At 35.9% G+C, this 14288-nt stretch overlaps 1 protein-coding gene and 1 non-coding gene across 2 annotated transcripts; one reads left to right on the top strand and one right to left on the bottom strand.

Moving 5' to 3' along the window:
* Positions 1-1649: 1649 nt before the first annotated feature.
* Positions 1650-6944, bottom strand: LOC112033759 (endo-1,4-beta-xylanase 5). Its single transcript, XM_065771772.1, has 8 exons — positions 6767-6944; positions 6624-6658; positions 6320-6479; positions 4926-5098; positions 4528-4629; positions 3920-4066; positions 2605-3243; positions 1650-2164 (listed from the first exon to the last, which is right to left on the bottom strand). Exons 1-8 carry the CDS (start codon positions 6849-6851, stop codon positions 1829-1831), a joined length of 1677 nt encoding a protein of 558 aa, XP_065627844.1. The 5' UTR covers positions 6852-6944; the 3' UTR covers positions 1650-1828.
* On the top strand, positions 6142-6214 carry TRNAE-CUC (transfer RNA glutamic acid (anticodon CUC)). Its single transcript has one exon. It is a non-coding gene; the product is annotated as a tRNA-Glu (tRNA).
* Positions 6945-14288: the final 7344 nt, after the last annotated feature.

Here is a 14288-nt window from a genome sequence, read left to right as displayed (position 1 = left end):
ACAGTAGATTTTCTTAGCATATATAAATATATAATCAATGAGAGAGTGAAAAAAAGAGAAATGAGAAAAGGAGAACACATACCTAGGTTCAGCCTATATGATCGACGGCAGGAAGAGGAGTGGCTACTGGTGGTGGCGGCGGCGGCAGCGGCGGCGGCTAGGTGTGAAGAACTTGTAGTGAGAAGCTAGGGTTTGGAGTCTTTGGACCTTGGAGTTGGAGTAGAGAAAGGCAAAGGGAGACGGAGAGCTGAGAGTTTGAGAGAGTGCTCTGTTCATTGCTTTTAAAGAGTGAAGATTGCTCAAGATTTGAGATTTCGTATGAAATTGGTGAAGACTGCAGACATTAGACTTTAGAGTTGAGGATTTGGTGAAGAGATTTCAAGTTTTGAGGGATTTGGTGAAGAGATTTCAGGTTGTGAGGAGGATTTGAGATTGAGATTTGAGAGAGAAAGAGAGAGAGAGAGAGAGAGAGAGAGAGAGAGAGAGAACGTCTAAGTCTGACTGTCTGAGAGTGAGTAGGCCGAGAGATATGAGATTGAGATTAGAGTGAGGGAGGTCTAAGATGAGGGCCGTTGATTTGGTGAGAGAGTGGTTACTGAAGAGAGATTGAGGCTGTTGATATGAATCACTTGGTCTTGATAAGGTGAAGAGAGATTCCGTGTGAGACACTGAGACCTGAGACCAAGTGATGAAATCTATCACGGTGAGACACTGAGACCAAGTGATGAAATCTATCACCGTCCCTCATCTGAGACACTGAGACCAAGTGATGAAATCTAATCAAATTTTTTCCTTTAATTGTGACTGTGGATTGTAATATTAGCTAAATTGTAACCGTTGATCTTTAATTGCTAGGGCTGTGTAGAGTTTAGGATTTTCTGTACTTGTACTAGGGCTGTAAAGTAACTAAAGGATTTTCCGTTGGCTGGATTTAAAATTGGGTATTTGTACCAAAGCTGACTGCACGTTACCCACTGCCCAAAGCTGAAGATGTGATGTGAGTGGTTGAGGCTGAGTGGAGAGGGAGACCACTGACCAGCACTTTTAAATTTTTAGTTTATTTGCTCAAATATTCGGTCGGGTCGGGTTATTCGGACTTTTTGTTGTGTAACCTGAAACCCGAACCGAAGATTCGGTTCCTCTTAAAACAGCACCCGTATCCGACCAATGCATGCAACCGGATTCACCCGTGGACCTTCGGGTCGGGCGGATTTGGTCAGGCGGGTCGGATGTCACGGGTCGCTGGACACCCCTAGTTGGACCCTTTATTGATATAGGGTCTCATTAACGGATGTCCTAAAGGAATTTTTTTAATTGACTATTTTTAAAAAGTTTTAATATCATTTTTATGGAAAATGTAAAAACCTGTTAAAAAATCAATTGCTTTTTTTCTTTTCTTATACAAAGTTTTTAAAAGTATTTCCTAAATCAATACTCTTAAAGCATCTGTTATCTTTTCCTTATAATATATTAAAGTGAAAGTTCAATAAATGATCCATTTAATAGGTCATATAGTTTAGTAGGCTTATTTTCACAAATATGTCTATTTCACCAAGTCTCTCTCCGAGACAGTAAATATGTAATGTAATATAATTGAAACTAATTCTTCAAATATTATTACATATTGCGAGTACTCCATATTATATACGGACTATAAAGATATCTTTTTATAAATATTTCAAATTTAACTTATAGTATATTTGCATATTGCTCAAGACATGGAATAGTCCCTATAAAAAGAATGAAAGTTACTGCTTGTTTGGTACAATAATTTAGATGTAAAAAACAAACTATAAGAAGTCATGAAGCTATGAAATAGTTTCATGGGCTACAATTGAATGTTATAATGCTTAGTTTCATCACCTCCACAGAGCGAAAATGTTGAATTTACCCTTCTATTGCTGTATTTGACATTCACTTTATATTCTCCTAAGAAGCCATAAAAGCTATAAGAACCATGCTCGTCTGTCTGACCTTGTACCTCCCCAGTTTGCCATTCTTTAAGTAGCTTGTCAACCGTGTCTCCAGCAGGCAGATTTTGAAAATTATTATCAGTCAGGCACATTTGATAACACCCATTAGGATGCAGTGCGGTCCAAAGCATAATTCCATTCACAGAAGGATGTGAAAAGCCTTCTCTCAGTACTTCTTCTAGGTAAATAGCCTGCACAACATAATTTAATTTGCACGTTCATTGATATATTCCAAGGTCTATAAAATTTGGGGTTTGAGCTAAAATCAAACAAGAACTAATAATTTCATGTAAAGGCATGATGGATCATATGACTCATGACAAAATCTTCAGGAGATTGACTAGCCTACTACAACAAGTACTCATATGTACTTCTAACATAACCTATTTGATTAGTCAAATAACTTGTTTAAATGATTTAATGAATCATGTAATTTAGTACACATGGATAATCTTATGAATTCCATAATGGATTTAAGGAAATTCCTTCAACCCAATGTGAATGAAAACTTTATCCATACAAATAAAGTTCAAACTAAAGAGTAGTGCTAACATGTGTAGTCATAGCTACAACATTAGAACTCTCCAATAATTAAATTAAAGAGTGAGTAATAACTATTAGACTTGCACACCTGTGCTTCTTGACCAAGTGTATTGCTGATATCCACCTCTGTAAGCCATATGGGAAGCCCTAATGTGGCCAACTTATCTAGAATAGCTCTCATCAAAGGAGGGTTTGGTATTGTAAAATGACCCTCTAAACCAATCCCATCCATTGAAACCCCACCACGTTCGAGTTCTCTCATCCTCGAAATGTAGGTATCAACTGTGGAATTCACATCACTGCAAGTCTCAACCACATTAAATTCATTCATAAAGAGGGTTGCCAATGGATCTGACATGCGTGCTATCTCATAGAAATGCAATGTGGCATTAGGGCCAAGCCGTTGCTCATAGAAATCCCAGTGAAGCATTTCATTGCTAACATCCCAGTGTATGAATTCTTCTTTGTAATTGTTCATTAGACTTTGTATACGCGAATTGACAGCTAATTGTAATTCAGGTCCTGTAAGGTCACGCACCCATTGCGGTGTGTATTTGGGGTCCTCCCAGAATATATTGTGGCCTCTAGCAATGATTTGGTTAGCACGAATAAACTCCAACATATTGTCTGCTATAGTGTAGTTTACCTGCCCTTGGTCAGGTTCTGTGGCATACCACTTGAGTTCATTCTCAAAGACTGCTGCATTGAATCGCTTAGCAAACCAATTCTGGAACAAAATGAGAATCTTTGTTTTAGCTTGCCATTTGAAAGTGCTAATAATAAAATTGCTAAGCATTTTAGACAGATGGAATGGAGTAATACTAGAGATACTATCAACTTTACAACACAACCTTCATAAACTCTTATGTCAAATTTTAAACACAAGACCAAAAATTATTAAGAAATTTATTTATTATGTTGTTGATGGTGCACTAATCACATTATGTTGTCATGTCAATTTGTAAGTATTTTTGTAATAAAATTGGTAGTAAATTTTTCATTTTTCATTGGAAGAGGTATCCATTTGACATTGCCATTGGAAGTTGAGCTATAGGTGTAGAGTTTTTGTGATATAGATTTTTAAATAAAAAGTTTTTTTTAGCATTTTAAGCTTTTGGAAAATTACAGCAAATAGTTCTTTAAAGTTCTTGATTAATAAAGCATGAATCCTTAAACCTCTAAATTTCAGCTTTTTCTAAAAGACTATAAAACTTAAAAGCTCTTGGCTATAGCCACTCTTTCTTTTCTTTTTTTCCTTTTTTTCTAGAAAGAGCTTTAGAGCTCTTAAAGCTCTTTTCTGGTTGTGCGTATATGATGGTCCATGGGACTCTGGACTCATAATCTACTCCATATGTTAGACAGATGAATTAAGATTGGAAATATAGTATATGGACCATACTTACTTGATAAGGCAAATTGCCAAGAATAGTCTTTGCGATTGCAGAACCAAATGGGAAATCTTTTGAGACTTGCTCTATGTTAATGGCTGCCCCTTGCAACTTATCTCCATGTTCATCTGAGACGTGGATTGTTACAGCACGCTTCCTTTGCTGGAAAACAAATTAAAGATGTTGCCCTTAAAAAATTGTTAAGAATATTCTCAAGATAATAGCGATGCTAGAGTTACTGTAAATTTTACTATATAAGCCTTATAAACCATGTGTCAATTTTTATACATAGAATAAATAAAAAAATGTATTTAAGAAATATATTTATTATGTTATTTATGTAGCACCAATCACATTTATTGACAAGGCAATTTATAAATCTTTTGTATTAAAATTTGATAATAGTTTTAATATTTTCATTAAGATATTCTATTTTGATCATTCTCATTGTTAAATCACACTACAACAGTATAGATAAACGTAAATGTACTATGCTACTAATGGAAACTGAATTCAAGTCTTAAGATATTGCCTTTAGTATGGAAAGAAAACTCCACAATATCTCCTCTTTTGTCTCCTAAGTTTTCAACAGATCCTAGAACAGAGTTGTTTCATGTACTCACAGTGTTAATAATGTGTTGCTGATTTATTCTCCATTGCTGCTCAGTAAATGGCTGTAACGAAGCGCTTGTAATTTCTATATCAATTTGCTTGTCGTCAGAATTCTGTACAAATTACAACCAACCAAACAAAAACTTTCCTGATAAGTATTAGTTTCATACATTTGAATGCTTAATTTTGCACCAGTACTGTTCTATAGATGAGACATACGCAGTGTGTCACTGGCAATATCTTGGAAATCAATAAATCTAGAAACACAAAATTTTCATAACAACTGAGGTGCCATGTTGTGATTGTCACTAATAAAAATGACATCAATAGTGGCATCTTATGAAAGTAATGTTCTAATCACAACTTGTCACATTAAAAGTGTTAAAAAAAGTGTCAGAACTATATTTACCTGAAGGGTTAGAATTGAGAAACTGGATGGTGAAGTCACAACAAATCCACCCTTAAGAAATGACCAGCATCCATGCTTTGCTATAACAGTCCCTATACAGTCATATGACACATCTTGTGACTTCAGGCTTGCCTTTATGAGAGCTGATTCTGCACCTTGTATCTTGACCCAACCTATTAAAAGCACAAAAAAAAAAAAGCATACCAGTGTGAGATTCAAGTAACTTTAACCCACTAGTTGATTTGGTAGACAGCCGTTTCAATTTCATTTATGTCAGGCCGTAAAAGTGAATTGTCCACAAGCCAAAAGGCATGGTTATGGGCTGAGCTTGGCAGCATGTGAAATTATTGGTACAGTTTTTCTTTTTTCTTTTTTCTTTTTTTGAGCAACTTATTCATTATTCTATAAGCAAAGGTAATAAAAGTAGGAGAATGTTACTCAGCAAAAAAAAAGTAGGAGAATGTTAACCAGCACTGGTGCTAAGTGCAGAAAAGACAAAAATAATTTGTCAGAAAAAGTCAAAAAAATTCTGAATAGTATATGTAAAACTGAAAAAATGACATGACTTGAAAAAAAGACAAATTTTGTCAGGAAAAGTAAAAAAAAATTTGTGGTTAACGGTGGCTGTTAACACAACTCATAAAAGAAATAAACTCATTCAAAACACACTTTCTACCACTAATAGGGCCTGCAGAATTTTGGCCTTGAATATGATGTTTAATGTGTACTATTTATTGGGCTTGGACAAAAAGAACCCCCAACCCAAAGATACCTAGGAAATGTTCTTTTTGTCATTTTATATGGTGGGAGTGTCTAGTGGGGGATTGAGAAAGGTGGTAAAAGTAATAAAAGAAAATAAGGTCATTCAAAACACACCATCAGTATCTACCACTAATAGGCTTGCAGAGTTTTGGCCATGTATATGATGTTTATTTGTTTACTAGGTATTTTGTGATTAAAACATATAGTAATTTTAAATTATAATTGATGCAAATTATTAAATTTTATTCAAAAGATATAAAAGTCACTGAGCACGCGCATGAGCGCTTGCTCAGAAATTTGTTTTATATGGTGGGTGTGTCAAGTGTGAGACTGGGAAAGGTGGTAAAAGTAATTTGAAACTATTACAGTGTTACGTGAGATAAGATTCTCCCAAACTTGAGACTTCGAGAGTTGCGACATATAAAGGGAAATGATAAACACTATGGACCAACAATCCGTTGTAGTCTAGTTGGTTAGGATACTCGGCTCTCACCCGAGAGACCCGGGTTCAAGTCCCGGCAACGGAAATTTTTTGTTTGATTTTGCCAAAAGTTGAGAAGCAATTGCTATTTGAATAAATAAATTCTATTCCAAATAATATTTTCCAAGTTAAAGAAGAAAAAGAACCTTACTTGAGAAACAGTAATAAGTGGCCTGAGTGAGATTGTCCAATATGAAAGCCGGCCAAAATACAATACGTGCAGAACCACCAATGCTGCCTTTGACACTTACAGGCTCATCATCTTTGAGAATCCCTCCATTGTAAAGTGCTTTCTCTGGCTGCCCTTTACACTGCCAAACAAGTAACACCATACATGAATTAAACATTTATTTGTACATTACCACTGCAACATTTTGGAAGAAATCAAACAATTTTAACAATGCCCATGTAAAAAAAAATTGAACTTAATGGTAATTGCCACTTTTTATGTATACCTCAGAGTAAGCAGTGTAATCATACAAAGGCCCATCTGCAGTATAGAACAAAGAGTAGTAGTTATAGTGAAAAACCCATTTTTAAAAATAAAAAAAATGAAATATTTGAACCAAAGAAAGAGAGGTTGCGTGAGAGAAAGAACCATATGAAGCAACCAAAGGACAGCCTATGAAAAGGAAGAAAGCCAAGAGGCTAAAGCTAAAAGTAAGAGAAGGACCATCCCTCATGTTTTGTGACAGTACAAACAGAAAGCTTTTTAGACAGGGAATGAAGTAGTTTAGGTCTTATATACAAAAGGTTTTCACTTACTCTAAGTAACCCTCCAACGTAATGGAGGTTACAATTTACAAGGCAGAGAAGGGGTGCACTTAAGGTTAGGAGGGGTGTGGGGGTTCACAAGGGAACAGTGGTCAGGCCTAAGTAGCCCCGTGCCTTGATCACATGTTATGTGAGAGAGGCTCTTGTGGACAAAATTGAGTGACAGTAGTTTAAGGAAGAAAGCCAAGAGGCTAAAGCTAAAAGTAAGAGAAGGACCATCCCTCATGTTTTGTGACAGTACAAACAGAAAGCTTTTTAGACAGGGAATGAAGTAGTTTAGGTCTTATATACAAAAGGTTTTCACTTACTCTAAGTAACCCTCCAACGTAATGGAGGTTACAATTTACAAGGCAGAGAAAGGGTGCACTTAAGGTTAGGAGGGGTGTGGGGGTTCACAAGGGAACAGTGGTCAGGCCTAAGTAGCCCCGTGCCTTGATCACATGTTATGTGAGAGAGGCTCTTGTGGACAAAATTGAGTGACAGTAGTTGTCTGTAACTCATACTTTTTGTGTATGACAATTGGCTAGTTTTGGAACTCATTTGCTAGCTGTGTTAATGGTTGCTAAGAGTTCATTCTCTTTGTTCACGGGCTTGGATCTTAATGCCCAACTGCGTACAAAACACATTCATTCATTCGTTTGGATTTATCGATCTTTACTTATTCTGTATTGCCCATTGCTTTAATGGGATGAGAATTTGGATACCAACTAAGTGCTAAATCAGTGTTCCTAGTCTAAGATTTGGAAGGATTAATTTAAATAATGGTAATGGAACTTCTATTAAGTCTGTTTATTTAATCAAAATAAAAGCATCACTCACAAATGGCCTATTACAAACATAGCAAGTCTAATGACAAACAAAAATTCACAACTTTTGAGCTGAGATACTGTGATCCATGTACAATAAAATAGAACCAAATAGTGAGTTTATGTAAATAAGTAACACAGAGTAGTGGGCTTAATTACATCTCTTACTTGTGTCTCTATACATTGCTTTAATAAATATAAGGAACATAGCATAGTGGGCTTAATTACACAATACACCTAACATTGTCCAAACCACTATTTTGTGTCATTTTTCTTTATTTGGCCGTATGGCTTTAAAAGTTTTCCCTAATGAAAGAAGTACTAGAAATCTCCATTATGGACGGTGCATTCATGGTCTGCAGTAAAGGACAGTGACCTTCGTGTGAGAGGTTCATAATAGGGTGCTTTCTTTAAAGAGACCAGTTCTAGTGCCACAAACTACGTCATAATTTTTTGTTATAATTTTAACGTGACAAATTATGAATAATTTTTACAACTTTTTGTCACAATTTTGACATGACAAACTATGAGTAATTGTCTATCATTTATACATTAATTCACAATTTTTTTTTACACCATTCACACTCTATCCCATCATAACTGTGGCAAAGAAGTTATATAATAGTTTGAAGTAATAGATTTTTTCTAAGACAAAGGCTGCTTTGCTTACAATTCTAGTCCCGTGTGTCCAAAGAGCGTGCAGGAAAGATTTCATGACTAAAACTGGCACGCGAGTGTGTCATGAGATGAAGAAAGTAGGTGGGGGACCATGGTTAAATTCATGAACTTTGGACCTGCTCGCTGTTCCTGCCATAAAATTCTATTGCTTGCTAGACGTAGCTAAATAAGTTTAATGACTTACCTTCCACTTACAGAAATTCGCGCAATTATAATAAAAATGAGTTAATGTTTGTGGATTAGTAGGTCTACCTGCCACCATGTTTCTTGTCACTCCCTCGTTGGTCAGAAGAAAGTTCTTAATAAATTTTTGGACAGAACAACTATTCTAATACCTGATGTGTAGTTAAGATTCAGTGAAGAAAAGTAAGGGAAATGACCAAAAAGTAGGCAGGATTTGGAGAATTTTAAGAAGTGAAAATTGAGAAAAAAACGCATCCAATAAGTATGTGTCAGAGAATTGCAATTTACAAGACCACCCAACTCACTCTAGCTAAGAGCAATTGCATCGATTGATGCCAATTTTCCTTCTATTTTGTGCAAAAAAAAAAAAAAAAAGGCTACTTTTTCTATTATACACATCTACTTTTACAAAATATCTGCATCAATTTATCTATTTTACACATTTATTCAATAAAATATTCATTATTTTACAATTTTTTATTACTCTCCCTCACCACCCCTCTCTCTCACATGCCAACGCTCTCTCATAGACCCAGACCCAACACTCTCTCATAGACCCAGACCCAACATGCAAAGAGCCGTTGGCGTGTGAGCTTCGTTGTTTTCGACAGCGTTCGGTTCCAGTGGTCCGGTGATTGAAACGACTCGCTTATTAGATTGGTTTTCTTATGCTCGTCTTAGCACTGAAGATCCAGGTCCTTCAAGCCTTTTTTTGTTGTTAATTTTCTTTATTTCTTATTTGGTTGGTGAGAAAGTGGTGGAAAAGAGTAGAAATAGAAGGAAAGATGATCAGCAACCAAAGATCTGTTGATTTTCTCTGTGTTTGGTTAATTTTCTTTATTTCTTGTTTTCTCTGTGTTTTTCTCAGCAACTAAACAAATCTTGTGTAATACTAATTTCTTGTTTTACTTGATTTTGAAAGAAATTTTTTGATGTGATGTTCTCTATTAATGCATGGTGTGGCGTTCTCTGATGATCAGCGGCAGTGAGAGTGAGGTGAGAGTGAGTGCAGCCAGAGAGACAAAGAGAAAGAGAGAGAAAAAACTAATAAAATAATAAATGCAAGTGCTACAGTAACCATGCATATATTTATACACAATTTTACACCCACTAATGTAGGTATTTTTTTGCTCAAAATGTGTAAAATGAGCACCTTTTTTCATTTTGCACAATTTTGCATCGCAATTGCTCTAAGGTGGTATCTCAAACTTCCAAAAGAAGGCCTTTTACACCCTCCATCTAAGCTGTACAAGAAAGGCCCCCATGTTAATCCCAGAAACAGTAATGGTTTAAAGGATCTTTCTGTTCAAGTGTAACCGTGTAGGTAACTCATATCTTCACATATACGTCCATTTCACAAGTGTGGACCCATATATCAATCTCATATAGGGCCCATGAACCTATGCATATGAAAAATTTTATTTTTAAAGAGAGTGCCCATATCGCTAGGCCCACGACCATGGATAAGTATAAGCCTAATCAATTTATGTTATGATATTGTATTATTCAAAATATATATATTATGGAATAAAATTTAGGATTGTCAATGTTTGACCTGACCTGTGAACACAATACGAACATGACATGAGTTTTTGCGAGTTAGGATTGAGCCTTAGTGGGTTTGGATCATAAACTGGCAACACAATAAGAAAAGTGTCATAAGCGAGTCAACCCGCATTACCAGCAATAGACACATTTGATTTGTCAATTTATTCGTGTCAACCAAAAATGACCCATTTAACACAACCCATTTAACTCATATAACAAATAAATATTTATTTTGTTTTAGATTTCTCAAATATCTTTTATATTCAACCTATATTTTAAACTTAAAAAAAGTGAGTAATTACAAAAACTTACAAGTGATATAGTTGTAAATTTAAAATTTCTCTAGTCATGATCAATCCACTATTTGCAACAACTCCTTCAATATTGATTCTTAACATTTAGCGAGTTTTGTGGATGTTATATTTTTGTTGAACTATATTATTTTGAATATGAGTTGAAATGTATGCACTTTCTTTTAGAGTGTAAGGAACTTATTTCTAGATTGATGTTATATTTTTGTTAATCTATGTTCTTTTGAATGTAGGTTGAAGACTTGAAGTGTATGTATTACTTTTAAGATGTAAAGAACTTATTTTTGTATGGATGTTATATTTTATATTAAGCAGGTTGAAAATGGTTGTGTCACATTCGTGTCAACCCAACATGACCTGTTTAATAAGCATGTCATGTGGGTCGAGTCGTGTCAACCCACTTCATTAATAGGACAGGTTAGGATTGAAGAGTTATGACACGATTATTAAATGGGTTAGATTCGGGTTGAGGTATTTAGTCGAATACCCCTACCTCGACACGACATAAACCCAACACGCTAACCCGAATTGATACCCCTAATAAAATTTACTAAAAACAAATAAATTAAAAAACTCCTTTTATCTTTTCCTGATTTGTTAAATTTCACTATGAGCTTCACCACTGCCATTGTGAATGCAGATGATCTTGTCCTCACAATTGGATTGGGGAATATGCATTCAAGACATCAAACGCAATTGCCAACTATTGCCATTTGGAATTGCCGGGTAGCCCTTTAACCAGATGTTCTGCTCAATGCCCAATATCCAAAGCAACATGTTGAGCCCAAAATGTAAGGAGCCCAAAATGCCCTCTGGGAAAATGACACCATATTTCTGCCATTTGTGTTAATTTCCGGCCCACAAGAAGGAAAAAAATGTCGTTCTTTGAATTGGGTTCAGTTATTTGAATGTTTAGATGAGTTCAGGTATCAAAAGTCAAGGTTGTATTAAAAACCCCATAAAATTAAAAAATTAAATTAAAAAAAATAAAAAAAGGTTGTCTTAAAAACAAATTAAAATGCTGAGCCCAAACTAAATCCAGAATTTGATGCAGGACTGAAAAAAATAAAAATAATAAAAGACCTAAGAAAATCTATATATATATATATATATATTGCTCAAGAAAAAATCTAATTAGATTTCAATTGAGGTCTTGCACTACATGTTTCTACGCACCCTAATATCCTAAACACATTCGCGGCACACTGGGTAGGAGACAGGCGGAAATGCCTAAGATAATTGAGGGTCACCGGCCTCATAGGGATTCTCATCCCTCCCTCTACAAAAGCGAATATTGGGATCACAACTTCACCCTCTCTCCTCTTAAGGTACCACTCCCCTTCTTCACAGTACTTCAAACTCACATTATTGGGTATTCCATAGTCGACAATGAATTTGTTCATCATCTCGTCGGACTCGACCAACTTCTTAAACTTACCCATTCCCCAAAGACAACTAAAATTTCTAAAAGAAGAAAAGAATGAGTAAAATCAAGGAAATTTGGGGCCGCTAGAAAAGGAAGACTTACAGAAGTATGACGATACTCTTCAGATAGTGTACAAGTCCAGCCAGATTCAAATCATACGCGTCAATAATTGTAAGCGCGAAAATGATGAAACCAGGCGATTCAAACAGGTATTTATACTCCCCCTTAAGTTCCCCAAATGTAACCGCTTGCTCATAAAGGCAAAAGATCATGCCGTTGAAAGTGGGAAACGTGGTGCCGCCAGAATTTAATGTGAGCACCCATTAAGTCTTGAAACGCTAAAAACGCGCATTGTGCAGTCAAAAAGCCGCCAGCATCAACACAAACCGAAGTGGGGCGACTCGTCTAGAGAGCCCGCAGGTGTCAAAACCCTCCTCCCCGCCCGAGGGAACGTGCAGCAGGGTTTTGAGGGGCTATTGTGGGGCCCGTAGGCCTGATAGCCTCGGCCCATCGGATAGTAGGCCCAAGGACAACGCCGAGGAGGACTAACCAGCCAAGGTTAAGTCAGGCAAAACCTCTGTTGTGACCCACGCCGAGGACCTATTCGTCCTCGGCATTCTAAGGATAACTTTTGGGAGGGGACAAGCTTAGAGCAAACTGTCACATTCGCACTTAATGCATTCACCTAACCCCTCTGGCCGCATTAATGGGGATATAACCCCTTGGCAGGGCAACGTTGATCAGAGTGAACCACTTGAGTACTGATAAGGCCTCTGATGGGACGGACGGCCAGAAGAAAGGCAAATGGATGATCAACAGATGGAATAAGGAGATAGGCAGATGGAAACTATATAAGAAAAGCAAGTAAAGTAAGAAGGGGGGGAAAAGAAAGAAGAAAAGGGTCTCCTCGGCCATGGGCCGAGGAGCATCCCCCCATTTGTAAAGAAACTCTTAGTATTTTTTATAAAGAAAGTTCATGCATTGTGATCGACGGCCAGCACCTAAACCTTTAACCCAGTCTCTATAAATTTATTGTTTGGGCTTGATTGGGCTGAAAACCCATTCGTACTCAGGGTCAATCCAAATTGAGTCCCTACAGTAACATTTTGATTATATTTTTTCGTTTCCAAAAGAGTAAGAAACCTTTTTCTATGAGATTCCTACTGGAGGGAAGGGAGACTGACATTTTGATTTCCATGGCACCAAATCAACTATCTAAGATCAAATCATCCAGTAACAAATATATAGTTCTTTACTCAATCATGCATTAGCTAACATTAATCTTGACTCCAAAATAAAACAGAACCTATTATTATTATTAACCTAGACTTGTGGACTAGAAAAGTAAGAGCAATACTCAAATAAGAAGGAAATGTCAAATTCAATAGCATATTCAAAATTGACATTTCTAATTTGTGTTTTTTTTTTTTTTTATAGGCTAATTTTTTTTTTCTTATTGAAAATTTGAAGGTTATTCAAAAGGCAAAATCATCATTTGTAGGTTATTCTCGACATTATCAAGCTAACTTACAGTACTTATAACTTAAAGAGACATTGACGAATTCAGAATAGAAAATATAAGTAGACACATGTAAGTGGTGGAGCATGGACTGAGAGGGGCTTTTTTTTTTTTTTTTTTTGGGGGCAAGATTGAGCGTGACTTTGAGACAGAAGATGTGCATTCCTTACTTACCATCACACACAACTTTGAATAATCTTCCAAACGTCTTAACAGAAAGTCATATAAACTCTTCTAGACACCAAACTGGACTTTGACTTTATCTTCTTCTTTTTCCCCCCATCGACTTGTATCTCTGGAAACTCCATCATCTTTAATTTACAAATTTCAGCTATAAATTTAATTTCTGCCAGATTGGTTCTTCAAAAAAAAGTGAGAACTTAAATCTTTTTTGGAGACCATGGGAGAAGAAGCTGCAGATGATCAAACCCCATTTTTTCAAACTCAACCAGCTGAGCATCCTCTCCAGAGAACTGGTTTGGCTTCAGTTCACCCTTTAATTAACCCTTCTTTAGTTCTTTTGTTTTATTTTCAATTAATATGGTGACTATCATAAAGTGCTTTGAAATAACAAAGATTCAAGGGTCATAACTTCTCATTTTTCTATATGTTTCCTTTCACAGTATTGTCAAAATTCCAATTAGCTGCAAATTCAATATTCCTTCTTTCTTTTTTCATAGTTTTCAAGATCCATGCGATAATGAGAGAATCATAGCATGGTATAGGAACTAAAGTCACAGGCAATCGGCAATTTTGGTGCATTTACCTGTCAAATTAATTTTCTCTCATTCTTTTATATTCTTCTAAAATCATTTAATCATTATTCTAATGTCGTGTGCTCTCTGAAGAATTTAATTATAAAATGAGGTACCTAA

Source organism: Quercus suber, unplaced genomic scaffold (assembly GCF_002906115.3).
Source record: "Quercus suber isolate HL8 unplaced genomic scaffold, Cork oak 2.0 scaffold_5, whole genome shotgun sequence".
Taxonomy (NCBI): domain Eukaryota; kingdom Viridiplantae; phylum Streptophyta; class Magnoliopsida; order Fagales; family Fagaceae; genus Quercus; species Quercus suber.
Note: the sequence above shows the minus strand (reverse complement) of the source record. Positions and strands in the feature narration are given on the sequence as shown.

Bases quoted from the DNA above. Each gene is read 5' to 3' on its own strand.
- LOC112033759 (XM_065771772.1), bottom strand. From the start codon at position 6,851: ATGAGGGATGGTCCTTCTCTTACTTTTAGCTTTAGCCTCTTGGCTTTC. The intron at 5,099-6,319 runs GTAAGGTTCTTT...TGCTTTTAATAG, and splicing joins CACTTATTACTGTTTCTCAA to GTTGGGTCAAGATACAAGGT. The intron at 2,165-2,604 runs GTGTGCAAGTCT...TATGTTGTGCAG, and splicing joins CACTTGGTCAAGAAGCACAG to GCTATTTACCTAGAAGAAGT.